The sequence below is a fragment of the Lactuca sativa genome, chromosome 4 (genome assembly GCF_002870075.4).
Source record: "Lactuca sativa cultivar Salinas chromosome 4, Lsat_Salinas_v11, whole genome shotgun sequence".
NCBI classification, from domain to species: Eukaryota; Viridiplantae; Streptophyta; class Magnoliopsida; order Asterales; family Asteraceae; genus Lactuca; species Lactuca sativa.
In genome coordinates this window covers 30,340,759-30,360,693 of record NC_056626.2, presented here as the reverse complement: position 1 = coordinate 30,360,693, position 19,935 = coordinate 30,340,759, and the positions used below count along the sequence as shown (strand labels likewise).

Below are 19,935 nucleotides of genomic sequence, written 5' to 3'. Positions count from 1 at the left end.
CTTTCTTCACCATTGTGTTCATCCATAATTTAGATCTATCAATGGCAACACCATCTTCATTAGATTTTAGGGTTTATAATCATCAGTGAGTGGTGGTGGTGTGTCTGTGATAGAAGCATCCGATAAGAGAAATAATGGATTCGTAGGGTTTTAAGTAAGAAGAACAACGGAGGTCTCCAATGCATTTAAAAAAGAAGGACAACAACGATGTAGTTGTGATGGCTTCATCTTGTTATGTTGGAACTCAATGGATTCGAAGCATTTCCTGAAATCATAAAAAAATGGAAGAAAGCAAAAGGCATAAAAATCTAGGATTTTTTCACTCTTTCTCTGTACTTGATTTGTGGTTCTGGTCCTTGGTGTTTATCAATAACGTCCTACTGTTGCCGAATTATTCAACATATTTATAAGAAGATATAAAAAAAATTAAGAATAAAATGAAAGAAAAGCTTACATGGAAACCAATATAATTGGAAAAAAAAAAGATGTCGCCAACCTTTTGATTTACTTCTGATTCCTCGCTTATTCTGCAACATATTTAAATAGAAAAATATAAGAAGAAAATTAATTATCATATTGAATAAATAATATACAATTGCAATAAATACCTTTTTCCCCTTAAATCACCATGGAAGAACACAGACCAACAACTAAACTATATATATACACGCTAAGGGAGAGAGACAATACCTAAAATTAGACTCCAATTCGCGATGTGTCTTCAATAACCTGTGAAATCAGAAAAGAAAAACACAATAGATATCAAATACTTAAAAATATTAAACATGAACACACTTTAGGTGTGGCATCGATTGGTGACTAAATTGAAAATCGCTATCGTTAAACCTTAGCAGCATCAGACGCCCTAACTTTCAAAACCAAGATTGTGAACACAGATGTTGGTGATTTGTTTCACTAATTGTATTTAAGTGTAATGGATTGACTTATTGACCAAAAATTAATTTTAATGAATATTAAAAAAGTAAGGAAGGTGCGGAGTGCATACTAGTTTAAGTTTATTCAAGATTCAAATTAGACAGTCATTTAGGGGTGAAGCCCCTAAACAAACGGAGGTCTAAGGGCAGCGCCCCTGGGAGCGAGGTCCAAGGGGCGGCAGCCCCTGGCGGGGTCTAATGGGCAGAGCCCCTGGCTGGAGTCAAGCTTTCTAGTACTCACGAAATTCATACAAATTTTGAATATTTGACCCGTTTTTGGCATTGCATTAATCAATATAGAAAACCCGGATTTATGACAGTTTTGACTGTTGAAAAAACTGTTTTATGACAGTTTTGATAGTTTTTACCCAAAGGAGGTTTTTAACCAATTTTTGGTCAGTTTTCTGGTACTCAAGAAATTCAGACATCTCATTCTATGTTCTTTTCTCTTCTGAGTCTTATCCAATCAAAGATTATGGAGTACCACTCAAATACTTTGATTTGAAAGTGGAATCACAATTCTCGGAATATCCAAGTGCCTTTATTACCCCAAATTTATAACAATAGATAACATACAAAAACAAAATGAAATCAGAAAAAATGAAAAAAAAATAAGCATTACCATATCTTGTTTCCTTATTCCCTTCGCAGCCTCTTGATCTCCAAAAAATTCATTTGTGATTTCAAGTGAACGATGATCAATCGCGAATCATGTAGGGTATTTGTTAGGGTGCAAAGTCATGCTTGGATGTAGAGTGCTTAGACTTACCCTCTTGTATGTGCAAATGGGTTGAGTCTTTCCTATAATTAGGAAGTGAGTGACTCCCTTTATGTAAAGAAGCATTTGGAGTGCTAGACTAGAGAGAGAATTTATACAAGACCCAATTTGTATGTTCTAACTAGATCTAATATGAGCTTAATAAGGTTTATTTACTCCATGTGTTCTTGATTTTTATGTTGATTCACTAGATCTTTCTAATTCCGTATATGCCATCATAATCAACACCACTACAATTGATTATTGGATTAATGTCTAAGTCCATAACTATTTTGGTATGTACTTGACCCGATGGTGCATGGTCCTTTTGGGTTGCCTTCACCAAAGCAACTTGATATGATGAATTATGAAGAGAAATGATTAAATATGATTTATTAATATATTATGAGAATAATATATTAAAGGAGAAATCATATTGTTTGAATAATATTAGTCAAGAATTAATTGATAATTAATTTTGTGACTAAAAGAGATTAATTAAACTTAAGGGACTGAAATTGTAAATTGCAATTGGGCCATGGATTACCTTATATTATAAGGTTGGACGAATTCTATGGGAAAACCATTAGAAATCGTCCTAGGCCTTTAAGGAAGGAGTCCATGGGTTGCTTAGGGCATAAGCATCCAAATTAGGGTTTCCTTGTTAGATAACCATAATAGCCTCTCTATTTAAAAGACCCTTACGGCTCAAAAACGTGGTGAACTTGTTGATTAGGGTTTCCAAACGTTTTGGGCGGCCTCCTTCTCTTCTCTTCTTCATCCTCTTGCTCTTCGTGTCTGTGAGCCATTAGAGGAGTGACATTTGTGATTGTAAGCTTTCTAAAGTCATTACAAGAAGGATTTGAGATTGTTATTGCTACATAATAATCAAGGTATGATCTAAACCCTAATTCATATGTTATATTGATTATCATATGCTAGATCTAGGGTTTATAGTCTTGGATGAACTGCATGTACAATAGAGAAACCTAGATCCAAGCATTAGGGTTTGTATGAGCACATAGGATGTTCTTATGGATAAAACCCATCAGTGGTATCAGAGCCTTGATTGTTTTCTATTGTATTGATGCCTTGTTAACTTGTTCATGCTTAAAAAATTCGATTTTGGTGAGTCTACCTGATGAACTCGGCGAGTCCCATTGTGGACTCGGCGAGTCCATAGGCGTACTCGGCGAGTTCGAGCGTCAGAAAGAGGGGATTTCGGGATTTCTTGCTATTTTTCTCATAGATACTTGCCTTATCTGTTTTAGGTCTTTAAAATCCGATTTTAAACATATTTATGAGTATATCCTTGATTAAACAAAAGATAATTACCAATTGATTAGATAATAACTTCCTTATATGATTAAAGTTGGATTATTTGTATTAATTGGGTAACTTATTTTGCAAGAAATTGAAATTAGGTCAAATATAGATAATGATAAAATTAATTGTTTAATTTATATTATTTGTTATTTGATCCTTGTGTTATGAAAGGTTTCAATTCACCCCTTTAGGTTTTATAGTTTAAATTTGAACTCAAGAGTTTTTTGTTTTGAAATTTAAATAATTGAAACCCTAATGTTTTGAAAAGGTTTCAAAACTTGCCCTCAAGTTTTGGAATTTAAATTTTGATTAAAAGTTTAATTTTGATGTATATTTAAATTCTAAACCCTAATGTTTTGAAATGTTTCAAAACTTGCCCTCAAGTTTTGGAATTTAAAAAGTTGATTAAAAGTTTAATTTAGGAATCTTAAATTCTAAAACCCTAGTATTGTTTTAAAAAGTTCAAATCACACCCTTATGGTTTTATTAATTGATTAAGGTGTATAATTAAAAGAGGTTTAATAAATCCATAAAGTTTTGGTTCACAATTTAATTGAATTATAAGTATAATTGTTAAAACTGACCACCTAGTATTTTAAAAGTGTAAAATACACCCTATACTATATATAACATTAAAAGTCTAACATTATATATATGTATGAGTAAAAAATCAGTCTTACCGTTAGTAGGCCTCATTCACGAAGCTGGTCTATAAGGGTGTTTAAGGAAATTGCCTATAAAATGGTGATTGAATGGGTATCCACTCTTACCCACCGCGCTCTTGACTAGTGGAGGGTCGTTAGCCGAACGGGTAGGATAGGACAAAAACCTTCCATTATAAGTATAATGAAGTACAAAAGTAACTAAATGTTTTACAAATTCCCAATCTTAGTTACTTTAGGCAAAAGTGAATTGATGCAATTCCATGAAATTACACTTTGTGCCCTTGCGAAGACGTTAGTGGAGCGTGTGTGGTTAACCGGCACACTAAATGGTTCTAAGCAAAGGTAGCAAAGGGTGACTCAATGTTTTTCATAGTTCGGTGGAGCGTGTGTGGTTTACCGGCACATCGAATAGGTGACTGAAACATGTGGGGGCACCATGTAGATTTGCATGGTTATTCACACCCGCTTTGTGATCCTTGGCATCCCAGTCACAAACTAGAGGGGCATATCGAGATTTAAACATGCCATTGAAAATGTTCAATGAATCTCAAAGTATCTAGGAGTTTTCAAAGCATTTAAAATTTAATTAGTTTTTCATTTTTTTTTAGTGAATCGTCATTCACTTACCTTCAAATATTATGCAATTTGGGTTACGGCATCCCTCTCCCGAGTTGTAAAATATTGTGTTGGGTCCTAGCCTTAATATCTCATTTGGGTGATTTATTAAGGACTCGATCAATCAACTAACTTGAATTTATTTTTCTCCCGTTTTGTAGATGTCAAGGTACGACAACTATGGTCTTCCCAAATCTCGTGGAACAAGCTTTCCACATGAAGATGATATTCCACGATTCAATCGAGGAACAAGAAATCATGCTTCACTTCCTCCACTTCCTCCAATTATTCTCCCTAACTCACAAGATCTAAGAATTGAAAGGTTCAATGTCACTAAATCCCTATTGGAAATGAAACATGAAGATGGTAAACCCGTGTGTGCCCACGTTCTAGGAATAAAATCACACATCGATAGGTTAATAATGTTGGGTGCGTCATTCCATGACAAGTTGGCTGTGAACTGGGTTCTGCAGTCACTTCCTGAATCATATAACGAGTTCAAAAGAAAGTATTATATGATGGATCATGACGAAAACCTCATTGACCTAACTTACATGCTCATTGCTGCTGAATCAGAAATGATTTGGCAAAGCAATGGAGCATATTTGTTGGGAAAGTCAACCAACCATGCTTCCGAGGACGTTCTAGGAGAATCGACGTGCGTTTGCTGCCAAGTGAAAGGGCGTTGGATACAAGTATGCCCTAAGAGCCTGAAGAGTCCAAAAGATGGGAGAGTCAAAGAGTATGGCTGTGCTTCAGGTAAAATCCACTATCTAACTACATTAAGTTCCTATTTGTTGATTCTTAATACATGATGTGATAAGATTGCATTTGAATGTTTTGCAGGATCATTGAAAAGAAAGGAAGCTTGATGAAAGAGCAACATAAGTCTAATCACGAAGAAATGGATCTCGATCGCATGGATTTGAAGATTAGATTTTGAGCTTAGAAATTATGATAGAGTTGTTAGGAAATTTTCTTTTTACTACATAGTTTTCAGTTGATTTTGCATTGTAAGGACAAATTTTTTCTGCTACTTTTATGAATAAAATAAATTTTTATTTGACTCATTTATTTATTTATTTATTTCCTTGCAATGAAATCGTTATGAAAAATTGATGTTCGTATATTTCTACAACGAGTGGATGTGATTCTTAATTATGTTGTTTGTGGAAATGTCGAGAATTTACCAAATAGGGAGAGTTTCTCATCACCCAAGTTTCAATTGGACAGAAACTTGGAATCACGCAACTTGGTTGCATGATGAATGAGAAATTTCATATTTGGAAATTAGACTAATTCGTTGACAAAAGTGTCAAGTGAAGGACTAGGAAATCGAGTACACAAAGTTGTGTGTTGATCAAGCCCACCACAAGAATAACAAAGATATTCGTCATGATTTACTAAAGGTTTAGTAAATATAATTATACTTATAAGATTAAGTGTAATTCTGAATTGATTAAAAAAGGTTTAAATCAATAGCAAAACGAATAAGAAGAATCAAGTAGGCAGAAAGATAAAAGTTTCTCTATTCTAAGAAGAAGGGAGAGTACCTTTTATGCTTTATGATATGTCTTAATGATTAAGAACCATATCTCAATTGATCCTCTAAGTAAATCTTAGTACAATTGTATGTCTAGAAGAGGAATTAAGAATTAAAGAAATGGTTAAATCAAGAAGTCAATCATACTTCATTCCAAAACAAGTCTTAGAGTTAAGATTGTGATATTGAGTGACAAGTCTTAAGAAGGTTTATAACATTCATCAAATGTAGAATTTGGAAAAAGGTTTTCTTATTCTTGCACATTTGAAATTGGTAAGTTGTGATGACTTGAATAAGACAAAGACCAACTAGGACCAATTTATGAAGTATTTTGATAAAGCTACACTAACTCTTGAATAGTTGTTAGTCGAGAAATGTTTATTGACAAGAGAATCTTATATGTCAAGGAGTCAGTGGGAGTCTCAATGGTCTTGAAAAGGTTTCAAGAACAAATCAAAAATAAACCTTATCGATCATCACTGACACACGAGTTGAGGTTCACAACCTATTGTGTTGATACTATCTTGTTTCTATGCCATTCCAATTGAGTTAATTATGCATGTGGGTCCTATGAGTTCTCATTTGAATTCATAAAAGGCAAAGACCTTGATCAATGAAAAGTACATTGATAGGAAAGGGTGAGCTGCTTAACTACTTGGAAGACATGGTGGGCAGCTGTGTTACCATAAGGCAAGAAGTCAAGATTAAGAAAGTTCAGTACATATGAATTTGAATTTGTCGTAAACTTTGGTTTTGACAAATTCACAAGGATAAGAACACATACACCATTAAAATCTAAGTGTCATAAGATTCCCTTCTTCATGAAAATGACTGTGAGGAAATGCTTTCACTAAGAGAGATTTTAAGAAGATAGTAATTGTGAAAATTTGATTCTTGAATTCGATTATGGTTACGGTATCCCTTTCCATGATTCGAATTGTGAGATTTGGCAATTAGTCTTAATTGTTTAGACACACATATGAGCTATCTAAGGGAAAGGTGTATAAGCTTAGATAAAGGATTATCAAAGCATTAGGTATTAGAAACATGAATTTAAGAAATTCAATAGGTATTGTTTTTCTGAAAATTAAGTTGTTTCTGAATACATGTCAAAACTAGTGGGAGCATAAGTGTTATGTTTACAATAATCATCGTGATAGAAGGGAGCATAAATGTTATGATTGTATGATTATTAAGGCAAGTATTGCAAGTTAGAAATATTAATTATACAAAACAAGAGTCATACTTTGTAAAGTTGTAAGGGTTGAATAGTTATTTTGCTATAATTAAGGGAGAGAATATTATGCTTCATTTCAAATCTAAAGGCTTAGGTTGTGGAATGTTAATAAACTTAGTCAAGGATACATAGTGTGTTCTTAAATTTCGATTATGATTATGGCATTCCTCTTCATAGTTCTAATTGTAAGAACGTAGCACATAAAATATGATGGGTATTCGAAGCTTCTCGGGTTTGTCGAATATTCATTTGCGGATTTGAAGACCGGTGTTACTTCGAGGGGGAGTTTGGTCTTGATCGTGCTAGCTCGTTGGAGATTAAATTCGGACATCCAATCCTAACTTTGAGGGGGAGAATGTTAGGGTGCAAAGTCATGCTTGGATGTAGTGTTTTAGGCTTTCCTCTTTGTATGTGTAAATGGGTTGAGTCTTTCCTATAAATAGGAAGTGAGTGACTCCCATTATGTAAGTGAACCATTTGGAGTGTTAGACTAGAGAGAGAAATTGTATACAAATCCATTTGTATAATCTTTCTAGATCTAATAAGAGCTTACAAAGATTTATTTACTCCTTGTGTTCTTGATTTTACATGATGATTCACTAGATCTTTCTAATTCCACACATGCCATCATAATCAACACCGCTACAATTGGTATCAGAGCGGGTGTTCTTGATTTCATCAAGAATTGATCCTTGATGGCATTTGATTTAGTGATTCATTTTATGATATTGAATCTTCGTGGTTTAGAGAGTTTTTGGATTCTATAAATCGAATTCATCTTTGATTCTCTTCATAATTCGATTTTTTTTCACTAGAATTCAAGTGATTTTTACTTTCTCTCTCTAGAAAACCCATTCAATATCACTTTCTCTCTCTAGAAATCTTCAAGTTTTTGTGATCATGGTGAATTTGCCATACTATTCTTGGATTGTGATCGTTAAAGATGTGAAATACAAAGTAAATGAAGATCAATTTTATGGGTTGGTGTTAAGCAAATTGATTTCATGGGGTAATATGGTTTCTTATGAAGATTTGAAGGATGATCATGGAAGATTGATATTTCAACCACTTTGTAAGATTGTTTGGTTGAATAAAATTGCCTTGTCCATATTAGTCCATAGTAAAAATCAAAAGAAAGGAGAAGAAAGAGATTCGTTTAATAAGAAATACATTTCTCTAATTGAAAACCCAAATGATCTTCGTGCTCTTAAGTTTGTTGAAGTTCTTGACAATGGAGTTCAATGTGATGTTCTTGATGTTCCAGAAAAAGGAGTTCAAGTTGATTCTCATGATGAAAAAGTTTTTTTCTCAATTGGAGTTCAAACTGATGATATTTTGTGTTCTTGTGATTCGTTTGAAGGAATGATTCCTTATTGGAAGCCGGTGATCCAAGAAATTCACAAGTATCAAACTCCAAAAGATTTGATTCAAAGTCAAAATGTTCATGTTGTTGAAAGTGGGTTTGTTCATGGAGTCAAGTCTTCAAGATGCAAAAAGATGAGAAAGAAAAAGAAGAAGAAGATCAATTGCAAAAACAAGCGGGTTTACTCACAAAAATCGTCAAATGCTGTGAAGACGAAATCCGTTAAGCAAATTTGGGTTCCAAAGCAACAATCTCCAAAAGTTGCATTGAATTTGAAGTCAAAACCCAAAAGTGTTGGTGGTTCTTTTGAAGATGTTCTTGGTTTGATGAAGAACACGAAGAACGAGTTGTACATCTCGCATGGTGGGTGGTACAATGTTCGATTTGGAGATTTTCTCATTCCGACAGAAGAACCGAGATCTTCTAAATTTGATTCATTCGTTGAAAACGGAACTCGATTCGTCAAAAAGGTATCTCAAATTCTCAAATGGATTCCAAAACGTCCATGATTTTGATTCGTATTTTGCGTTTTTCATTTTTGATCGTCTTGATTCGTTGGATCTATTTCGTTTCAAACCCCATTGTTGATCCAACAATTTTTTTTAGATCAAGAACCAAAATCAAAATCAAATTATCAGTTTTTTTACTGAACTTTGATCCATACTTCGAAGTCCAAACCAGACCTATTCACTGTTCATACTTCGGAGCCCGATCCAAGAGTTTTTGATCCATTTTATTTTCTATCAATAATCTAATTAATAAGCCCAAATGTTTTATTCATCTACTGTTCATTGATAATTCAAATCACCGACTTCCTATTCATCATCGATGTATCTTTTGTAAATTTCAAAATCGACTGGTATGATTTGGAAGGTGAATTCGAAATCGAAAGTCAATTAGAGACGATTAGAGTGGATTGGAGTTCAACTGGTGTTGAGATGTTCGAGTCGAGAAGATTGAATTTGACAGTGTTGTTAGATATTCGGACGGGTTTTGGATTCATGTTTGCAAAGTCATTGCTTAGAATCGAAATCAGATGGGTTAAAATTTCGATTTGGATGGGTCAGGATTTGAAAGCGTCAAATTGATTTGTGTTTATTAGTCAAGAGCATTTGAAGTCAGTTTCGATTTTTAGTACCCAGTTATGGTTGCAATCGAAATCAATTTTGTTGAATTGGTGAGTTTGATCTGATATTGCTCAAAGATTCATTGTTTTAGTGTTATGAACAATTTCGATGGTCAAAGATGAAAGTCAAAATCGGAACGATTACTCATTGTTTTGATCGAAACAAATATTGTAGTATGGTGAATGGGTCTCGCAAGATTGTTGTAATCAGAAGTTGTAGCAGCTCGTTCTCGCAAATTGAGTTGTTGAGAAGGGATATTGAATCAAGGTTTAATTTTCGATTATAATTTTGAATCGAAAATTAATTGGGAAGATGAAGGTTTCGAGAGGTTTTCAAAATGAATGTGCGACTCGAGAGTAGTTTCTTTTGCGTCTGAAATCCATTGGGGAAGAAGAAGGCTAAACTTACGAAATATGTCCTTGAACTTTCAGCGAATTTGCACTTTCTAACCACATTCATTATTATGACGGTTTTCTACATTTTGGAGAAGTGGGAACAATATTTCTCAATTGAAATTGGACTAAAAATTCAGAGAAATTGGATAAGTTTCGAGTTCAGTCCCTGCAGTTTGTGCGAATTAACATTTTCTACCCAGATTCACAAATGGGGGAGAATTTTGCATATTTGGTTGTTTTTGGCGCAACGGGTCCCTGCAAGTTTCAGAAAGTGACAATTTCTACCCGGATTTTGAAATATCTTGCAACTTTCACCCAAAAAGTCAAAAATTTTCATAAATTGGAAATTTTTGTGGCTTTTTCGTGATTGTTTTTCCGTGCAAGATTTTTGGTGATTCATTTTTGGTACACATCAAGGGGGAGTATCGTGAAGACTATTCATCGGGCGCTTCTCATCCTTAGTGGGTTTTATAATCATTTTTTGATTATAAAAAGGGGGAGAATGATGGGTATTCTAAGCTTCTCGGGTTTGTCGAATATTCATTTGCGGATTTGAAGACCGGTGTTACTTCGAGGGGGAGTTTGGTCTTGATCGCGCTAGCTCGTTGGAGATTAAAGCCGAACATCCAATCCTAACTTTGAGGGGGAGAATGTTAGGGTGCAAAGTCATGCTTGGATGTAGTGTTTTAGGCTTTCCTCTTTGTATGTGTAAATGGGTTGAGTCTTTCCTATAAATAGGAAGTGAATGACTCCTATTATGTAAGTGAACCATTTGGAGTGTTAGACTAGAGAGAAAAATTGTATACAAACCCATTTGTATAATCTTTCTAGATCTAATAAGAGCTTACAAAGATTTATTTACTCCTTGTGTTCTTGATTTTACATGATGATTCACTAGATCTTTCTAATTCCACACATGCCATCATAATCAACACCACTACAAAATATTATGGTAGAAGATTGATAAAGTATCAAATCTTTATGTAAGACATTATGCATCGTGTCCTATACGCTTCGGGTATAGGATCGATTGCAAATGCTATAATATTTAACCATTCTAAAATTTTCCAAATGTCTAGCGCATTTAGAGGGAAAAGGACAAGAATCACTTTTGACTAAGATAATTAAACAACTATCAAAGGACGATCCAAAGCTCGCTGAGGATTGGTCGCTTGTGAGAAGTTGGAAGTATAGTATTGGATGGACCATATCGACATTATTATGAATAGAAAAGATTCTATCAATAATGAGTTGTCATATGGAAAAATATGGAAATGTTTCCATATTGGGAGTTGGATATTGAGAATCAATGTCTAGATTAGAAACTTTTATGCAAAAGGATGTTCAAAGGAATGTACTTTGAGTGAGAGACATCACATCTATGGAATTGTCTTGTAACAATCTCCGATAGAGGACTTTGTAATTCATTGGCAATAGTCATTGTGACTTTTGTTCTATGACATTACAAAAGGGGTCATTGCATTAAATGTTAGAATCTAACATATTCCACAAGTGGCAAGAATTTGATATTCTTTCACTTGTGAAAAGGATTAGGAGTTGGGAAATGAGTATGATTGGGAATGTGTTCATTTGATCTATTTCACAAAGTAAGAACCATAGGTAAACATTGTGTGCATGCTAGGAGCATGGGACAAGTGTAGTAATAATTCAAGTAAGAAGTTGATTACCCGAAACAACAAATAATGAGTAATCGATATGGTGATAAAGAAAAGGTGTTTTACTTATACTCAAAGGTTTGAGGTCATATAGGATTAGTATTATTCTTGTGTTTCACTTTGCATGTTTTGACTTCCTGAATAATTTAATTGGTTGAGTACAGTCAAATTATTCGAACGGGCCACAGTCGTTCATATGTTGGAAGTAGATATGAGTGAAGACTGTCATGAATTGGTGTGTGGATTGTCTAAAGAGCATTAGACATAAGCAAATGTTTGCTACAACGTTCATGAGTGCTTATGAATATGATTTGAGCATTGGATTAAACCCACGCTCACTTGGATCACTTCATGGATTTTATCATGAGTGATTGGTGAGACGATAATATCTTATATTCTTGAAACCGAGATGTGTGAGTTGTATCTTACGAGTCGGTTACAGATTGATAATATGTAAACACACTAGTAACTTGGTGTTATAAAACATATTATTGTGTGTGATTCGGTGAGTGAGTGCAAGCGAGCATTGAGTCAAAGTTTATCCGTTCCTTTTATTCAAAGTAGGATAAAAGTGATATATGTGGGCCCCTCGATGATTTAGTGATGGCACCTAAGTGCTTGGCCAAGCCGGGACTAAATTGATGTGTTCAATTGTAGTCTGTTGTCATTCATCATAAATCTGAATTCGGGAAACAGTAAAAAGACAAAGAGAATGATTTAGATCCATGTCTCAGTCTATACGATATCTAGAATGGAGGAATATATGATCCCTTATCTAAAGGACACGCGTATCTGATAAGATCAGAGTTGACAGCGGCTTTGGAAAGCTATGATTGCAGATCAGGATCTGAAGTAATATGCAGAATAGTTATTAGACTTATCCAAGTGGGAGACTGTTGGATTAGTGTCTAAGTCCATAACTTTTTTGGTATGTACTTGACCCGATGGTGCATGGTCCTTTTGGGTTGCCTTCACCAAAGCAACTTGATATGATGAATTATGAAGAGAAATGATTAAATATGATTTATTAATATATTATGAGAATAATATATTAAAGGAGAAATCATATTGTTTGACTAATATTAGTCAAAAATTAATTGATAATTAATTTTGTGACTAAAAGGGATTAATTAAACTTAAGGGACTGAAATTGTAAATTACAATTGGGCCATGGATTACCTTATATTATAAGGTTGGACGAATTCTATGGGGAAACCCATTAGAAATCTTCCTAGGCCTTTAAGGAAGGAGTCCATGGGTTGCATAGGGCTTAAGCATCCAAATTAGGGTTTCCTTGTTAGATAACCCTAATAGCATCTCTATTTAAAGGACCCTTAAGGCTCAAAAACATGGTGAACTTGTTGATTAGGGTTTCCACACGTTTTGGGCGGCCTCCTTCTCTTCTCTTCTTCATCCTCTTGCTCTTGGTGTTTGTGAGCCATTAGAGGAGTGACATTTGTGACTCTAAGCTTTCTAAAGTCATTACAAGAAGCATTTGGGATTGTTATTGCTAGATAACAATCAAGGTATGATCTAAACCCTAATTCATATGTTATATTGATTATCATATGCTAGATCTAGGGTTTATAGTCTTGGATGAACTGCATGTACAATAGAGAAACCTAGATCCAAGCATTAGGGTTTGTATGAGCACATAGGATGTTCTTATGGATAAAACCCATCATTGATATCATAGCAGGTGTTCTTGATTGGATCAAGAATTGATCCTTGATGGCTTTCTAGATTTGGTGATTCTTCATTTTGAGTTTTAATCTTCGTGTTATTGAGAGTTTGGATTCTAGAAATTGAATTCATCTTTGATTCTATTCATAATTCGATTTTCTTCACTAGAATTCAAGTGATTTTTACTTTCTCTCTCTAGAAAACCCATTCAAAATCACATTATCTCTCTAGAAAACTTCAAGTTTTGTGATCATGGTGAATTTTTCGTATGATTCTTGGGTTGTGATCGTTGAAGATGTCAAATACAAAGTCAACGAAAATGAATTTTATGGGTTATTGTTAAGCAAGTTGATTTCTTGGGGTAATATGGTTTCTTATGGAGGTTTGAAGGATGATAATGGAAGCTTGATTTTTCAACCACTTTGCAAGATTGTGTGGTTGAATAAAATTGCCTTGTCCATATTAGTCCGTAGTAGAAATCAAAGGGAAAGAGAAGAAAGAGATTTGTTTAATAAGAAATACATTTCTCTAATTGAAAACCCAAATGATCTTCGTGCTCTTAAGTTTGTTGAAGTTCAACACAATGGAGTTCAATGTGATGTTCTTGATGTTCTTGAAGTTCATGACAAGAAGATTCAAGTTGATTCTCATGAAAATGAAAATGTTTTTTGCTCGATTGGAGTTCAAACCGATGATATTTTGTGTTCTTGTGATTCATTTGAAGGAATGATTCCTTATCGAAAGTCGGTAATCCAAGAAACTCACAAGTATCAAACTCCAAAAGATTTGATTCAAACTTGTAAAGTTGAAGTTGTCAAGAATGAAGGTGTTCTTGAAATCAAATCTTCAAGACGCAAAAAGATGAGAAAGAAAAAGGGGAAGAAGATTAATCGAAAGAACAAACAGGTTTATTCACAAAAATTGTCAAATGTTGTTGTGAATCTGAAATCCGTGAAGCAAATTCGGGTTCCAAAGCAACAATCTCCAAATGTTGGATCATAGAAGAACACGAAGAACGAGTTGTACAACGTGCATAGTGGGTGGTATAATATTCAAATTTGAGATTTTCTCATTCCAACTTCCATAGGGAATCTCGTACGATTTATTGGCGGGTTCGACGGCATGAGTGGACATATTATTGGTATTTCGAAGTCAACTTCCATAGGGCATGAAACCGTATTACTCGAAGGGATGGGTTTGTATATTGTGTTGCTTGATCGTGTTTTCAAAGCACCTATCACGACCGTCAAAAGTATCCCTCATAGTTGTCGTATGGCTTTCTCCCAAGCGCTGCAAATAGCTCTTAACAAGGTGGTCGCTCACCCCGAATCTGTTGAATCATGGGTTAGGCTGTTGTTGCTCCCCCGATGTACTTTGCAGGTGTTTAGGCCTACGAACAGACAAGAACGTAGTTCTGGGAACAGGAAATCATCCCAAAATCGTTGCATATTGAATTCTTTAGCTACATGGGGGAAAGAGAGCGGTATTGTCACATTAATCGAAAATATGTTCGACAATGCAAGTCTTGGCTCATCGAGCCAAAGCGCTGATTAGTTACGGGATAGCAGATTGAAGGGCAACACCATCGTTCGACAATGTCTTCGTAAGGTTGCTAATGGGCATTTTACAGCAACAGTGAAAGTGTTGTGCTCCTCGGGTGTTGCTTCACATGACATGGACACTATCAAAGCATTAGAGGCTAAACATCCATACAAGCCACCCCCATCCACGCCGAGCACCATTTATTATGAGCCTCCCCTTATAGTAGATATTGATAATGTCCTTGGTTGTATTAAATCATTTCCTAAAGGAACTTCTTGAGGGAGAGACGGTTTGAGAGCTCAACATATTTTGGATGCTCTATGTGGGGAAGGATCTGCTATAGCCACAGATCTCCTACATGCCATCACCGCAGTGGTTAACCTGTGGTTAGGGGGAGATGGCCATCATGTCTGGCGGAATTGGTGGCATCTGCACCTCTTACTCCGTTTCTAAAACCTGACAATGGAATACGTCCTATTGCCGTGGGCACTATATAGAGGCGTTTGGTCTCAAAGGTTGTTATGAAAGGAGTTGGTAAAGAAATGGTGCAATACCTTAATGACTTTAAATTTGGAGAAGGTGTGTCGGGTGGTGTTGAAGTTGTACTTCATAGTGTTAATAGGGTGTTAAGTGCACGACATGATGACGGATATCTTGCAATGCTTACTGTTGATTTCTCAAATGCCTTCAATTTAGTGGATAAATCTACCTTACTTCACGAGGTCAGGATGAGGTGCCCTTCCATTTCCTTATGGGTCGAATTCTTATATGGCCATGCAACAAGGTTGTATTTGGGAGATAAGCATATTTGGTCCACTACTGGGGTCCAGCAAGGTGACCCTTTGGGACCACTTCTTTTTGCTCTTGTACTGCACCCATTTATACATCAAATTAGAGACAATTGTAAGCTTATTCTTCATGCTTGGTACCTTGATGATGGGACAGTCATTGGAGATTCAGAGGAGGTGGCTAGAGTATTGGACATCATTAGGGTGGCAGGCCTAGGATTGGGGCTTGAGCTGAATATAACGAAAACTGAGCTATTTTGGCCTTCATGCGATGATAGGAAGCTTCGTTCAGGTTTGTTCCCTGCAGACATTGGCCGACCGTCAGTGGGGGTGAATCTTCTTGGGGGAACTGTTAGTAGAGACGTGAGTTTTATTAGCGGGTTAGCCATGAAGAGGGCTGCCAAGGCTGTTGATTTGATGCGCCTTCTACCACAGTTACATGACCCCCAAAGTGAGCTTCTTTTGCTTCGATCTTGCATGGGCATCGCCAAACTTTTCTTTGGTCTGAGAACATGCCAACCCGCTCACATGGAAGAGGCTGCTCTGTGTTTTGATAAAGGGTTACGTGAGTCGATTAAAGATATTGTGGTTTGTGGGGGTCCGTTCTTTGGGGACCTTCAATGGCGACTGGCTTCGTTACCAATTAAATTCGGTGGTTTGGGATTTTACTCAATAGTAGAGGCTTCCTCATATGCTTTTGTTACCTCACAGGCTCAATCATGGGTGTTACAAGACCACATCTTACGAAATAGCGGCATATGCGGTATGGATTTAGATTATGTTTATGCTTTGGCTTGTCTTCATGATACGATTCCGGGCTTTGACTTTAGCGGTTTCACTAATAAGGACACCGCCCCTCCAAAAGCCCAACATTCATTGGCGAGTGCCCTTTTTAGTAAAATTGTCAAAGACATGGAAGTTCACTTCGACATGACGATTAGGCAAAAAGCTATTTTTGAGTGTCTAAGGGCCCCACATGCTCAGGATATTCTTATGACTATTCCTATTGACGGTCTTTGCCAACATATGTCGCCAGTGGAGTATCGTGCCATCCTCAAGTATCGCCTTATGATCCCTTTATTTCCAGCTGACGAGACTTGCCCTGTTTGTCGTAAAGTGTGTTTGGACTCGTTTGGGGAGCATGCAATTCATTGTAAAGAGCTCCCAGGTTTCAAGTACCGACACGATCTGGTTAAGGATATTTTGTTTGACATATTTAGACGCGCTGGGGTTTCTGCCAAGAAAGAGGCACCTGTGAACTTTCTGACTGACCCATTGGAAGGAAGATCAACACTTAGACCAGCTGATGTTTTTGTTGGAATAGTGTCTAAGGCTACAACTATATTAGGCAAGTATTTGACCCGGTTGAGCATGGTCCTTTTGGGTTGCATTCACCATAGCAACTTGACAGGATGATTTATAATGAGAGAAGGAATATTATTAATATATTATAAGAATAATATAAGGAATAATATTATTATTATTTGATTAATATAAGTCATAAATTAATTAGGAATTAATTTGGTGACTTAAAGAGATTAATTAAATAAAGTGGTATAAACTGTCAATTGTTTGATAGTTGCACTTTGGGCTATATATTCTTTATGAATAAAGGGTGGACGATTTCTAGGGCTAAGGATAGCCATAAAATCGTCCAAGGCTTATCATGGAAAGGATTTGGATTGCTTAGGGCTTAAGTTATCCAATTAGGGTTTAAGGGTGAAACCCTAGGAGCCTTACAAGTATAAATAGACCCCAAGGGCTAAGGGATTTCGGCACTTGTGCTTAGAGAAGAAACCCTGGCCAAATTTCTCTTCCCTCCTCTCTCTCAAATCATCCTCCTTACTATTTGGTGTTTGTAAGCCATTAGAGGAGTGACAATTGTGACTCTAAAGTCTCAAGGACAACAAGATCAAGCAAGTGATTCAAGGTAAACTTCTAATCTCTGATTTCATATTATTGTTATTGTATATTAGCCATTAGAAGTCTTAGATTCAATGTATGTTCAATTAGAAAAATCTAGATCCAAGCATTAGGGTTGCATGTGCACATAGGAATGTTCATATGGCCAAAACCCATCAGTTTTAGTATTTGGATGGGCTGGAGGAAAACATGCATGCGTGGATCTAACAGGGTCTCCCATCTTGTGGGCTTGGGGAGTGGAGTTTTCATAGTGAGGCAAGCTGCTTTAAAAGCTGCATCAAGCAAAGTGGCAAAACATGAGAAAGCGTGCATGGAAAATCAACACACGTTTATACCCTTTGCATTTGATACTTTCGGTTTCCTTGCGCCAAAAGCTATGGAGCTACTCAATAGAGTCCAACGGGTCATGCATTGTAATGTTATGACTCCAAGATCTATAGATGTTGTTTTTAAAAGAATTAGTTTTGTCATCCAAAAAGGGGTTGCGGCACAGCTTGTTGCTCGTTACCCGCTACGTCTAGGTAATTTTCAAGTAAAAACATTACAATGGAAATAATGGTGATCCTATCAAAAAAAAATTTTGAATAAAAAAAACAAATGAACCAAGATCTTCTAAATTTGATTTGTTCATTGAAAATGGAACTTGATTCGTCAAAAAGGTATCTCAAAATCTTAAATGGATTCCAAAACGTCCATGGTTTCGATTCGTATTTTTAGTTTTCATTTTTGATCGCTTTGTCTCGGTTGGATCGAATTCATTTCAAGCCTAATTGTAGATCCAATCTATTTTCTTTCATAGATCAAGCCAGATCCTATTATCTAATCATTTTGATCCAAAATTCGAGTGCAATCCAATCACATAGTTAGTTACTGTTCATTAGCCCAAGTTTGTGATCCAATTTTATAAGCATCTTATTGTTCATTTAATTTCGATGCCCATATGTTTTCTCTTGAATCTGGTAATTTTGAGTCCACATATTTTTTCATGATCTGATTTCATTAAGAGTGGAGCTCAAAGATTGATTAAATAAGTTTGATACATTAACTATGTTCGTTCTTCATCATGTGCAAAAACGAGTTGTGCAATCTCATCGTGGTCATCATTTTTAAGTTTGACTCAATTATTTTTGTTCGTCAAAATGTTCTCGTTTCCGGTTTAAGTTCAGATGATATTGGATTCGAATTGATTGGTTGATGACTCAAACGCTTTGAAGAAATCACTTTGTCGTTGACTTCTTGGAGTCAAAATTAGTTTGAGTGATTTCGTTCTTTTACTTCTGATCAAATTGAGTCGATTTCAAATGGGTTAAGGGTCGAAATCAATTGATACAGTCTAATACAAATTGTATGACCTTAAATTACTTTGGAATTATATGTGTTTGGATTTTTGTTGAGAGAAGAACTTTGGAAAACACTTGAACAAACGTTAGTACAATATTATAGTTGCGGAATAAGTTAATCTCAAAGGATCATAAAAGCTCAACAATAATAAGAAGTCAAATTTGTTAGATAGTTAGTTGCGGAATTAAAAGTGTTGAAAAGTAAAGGAAATGTAAATGACAAGTTATATCAAGTATACACCAAACTGATTCGTAATAAGGTTTGCATTTAAACACGAGTTAGTATGTGAGAACAGTTTAAGGTGAAGAGGATCTTCAATGATTATTAGTAACATAGAGATATGAGAAAGTGATCTTTATATTTTAGAGAGAAAGATCAAAAGATCGTAGTGAAGAAGTGGTAAGAGGTGTTTGATACAAAAGATGAGCACAATATTTATAGAGCCTCTAAAAGTTACATCCTGAATAAACAAATAATAACCTACTGACTAACATGGCCATGCAAGGTCCATTTGATAAAGAAAGTCTATCACACAAAGTAAGAAGACGTAACATAATCTTCATTGATAGAGAGATTGCGGTTTACTTCTTGAAACTGTAGTAGAGACTTCATTGTGGTAGGGAGAGAGTTGATTTCGGTAGCAGAAAGATAGTTGCGGTTGACAGAAAGTGATTGTGGATTGCCAAGTTTAAGAGGGTCACTTCTTGCTCTAACAATTTCCCCCTAAGTGACCTCTTCAACTTTTCTTCATTACTTATCAAGCTTCAAAATTTTGATGAGGAGCCACCAAAACTTCCTCACTTCTCCTAGCCAAGTGATTCTTCTCATAATCTCATACTTCACTTCTTCAGTTGTATGCTTAGATCTCTGAACCGAAGCCAAAGTAACTTCAAGTTGTTTGCGGGTCAATCGATGCATTGCGGTGATTGGGATGAAGTACTTGATATCATTGTTGGCTTTTTTATACACAACTCCAAGTTCAGGTAAGTTGGTTGCTCCTAAGGACCTTTCTTGATAAC

General features: G+C 35.6%; 1 protein-coding gene across 1 annotated transcript; it reads left to right on the top strand.

Annotated features, from left to right (window-relative positions):
- The first annotated feature begins 15,406 nt into the window (after positions 1 to 15,406).
- Positions 15,407 to 17,264, top strand: LOC111894445 (uncharacterized). The gene is made up of 2 exons (XM_052770807.1): positions 15,407 to 16,960; positions 17,232 to 17,264. The coding sequence occupies exons 1-2, from the start codon at positions 15,407 to 15,409 to the stop codon at positions 17,262 to 17,264; spliced, it is 1,587 nt and encodes a 528-aa protein (XP_052626767.1).
- Positions 17,265 to 19,935: the final 2,671 nt, after the last annotated feature.

Coding starts and splice junctions, on each gene's coding strand:
- LOC111894445 (XM_052770807.1), top strand. CDS start 15,407: ATGGTGCAATACCTTAATGACTTTAAATTTGGAGAAGGTGTGTCGGGT. Junction 16,961..17,231: donor CAACACTTAGACCAGCTGAT/GTTTTTGTTGGA, acceptor ATTGTTTGATAG/TTGCACTTTGGGCTATATAT.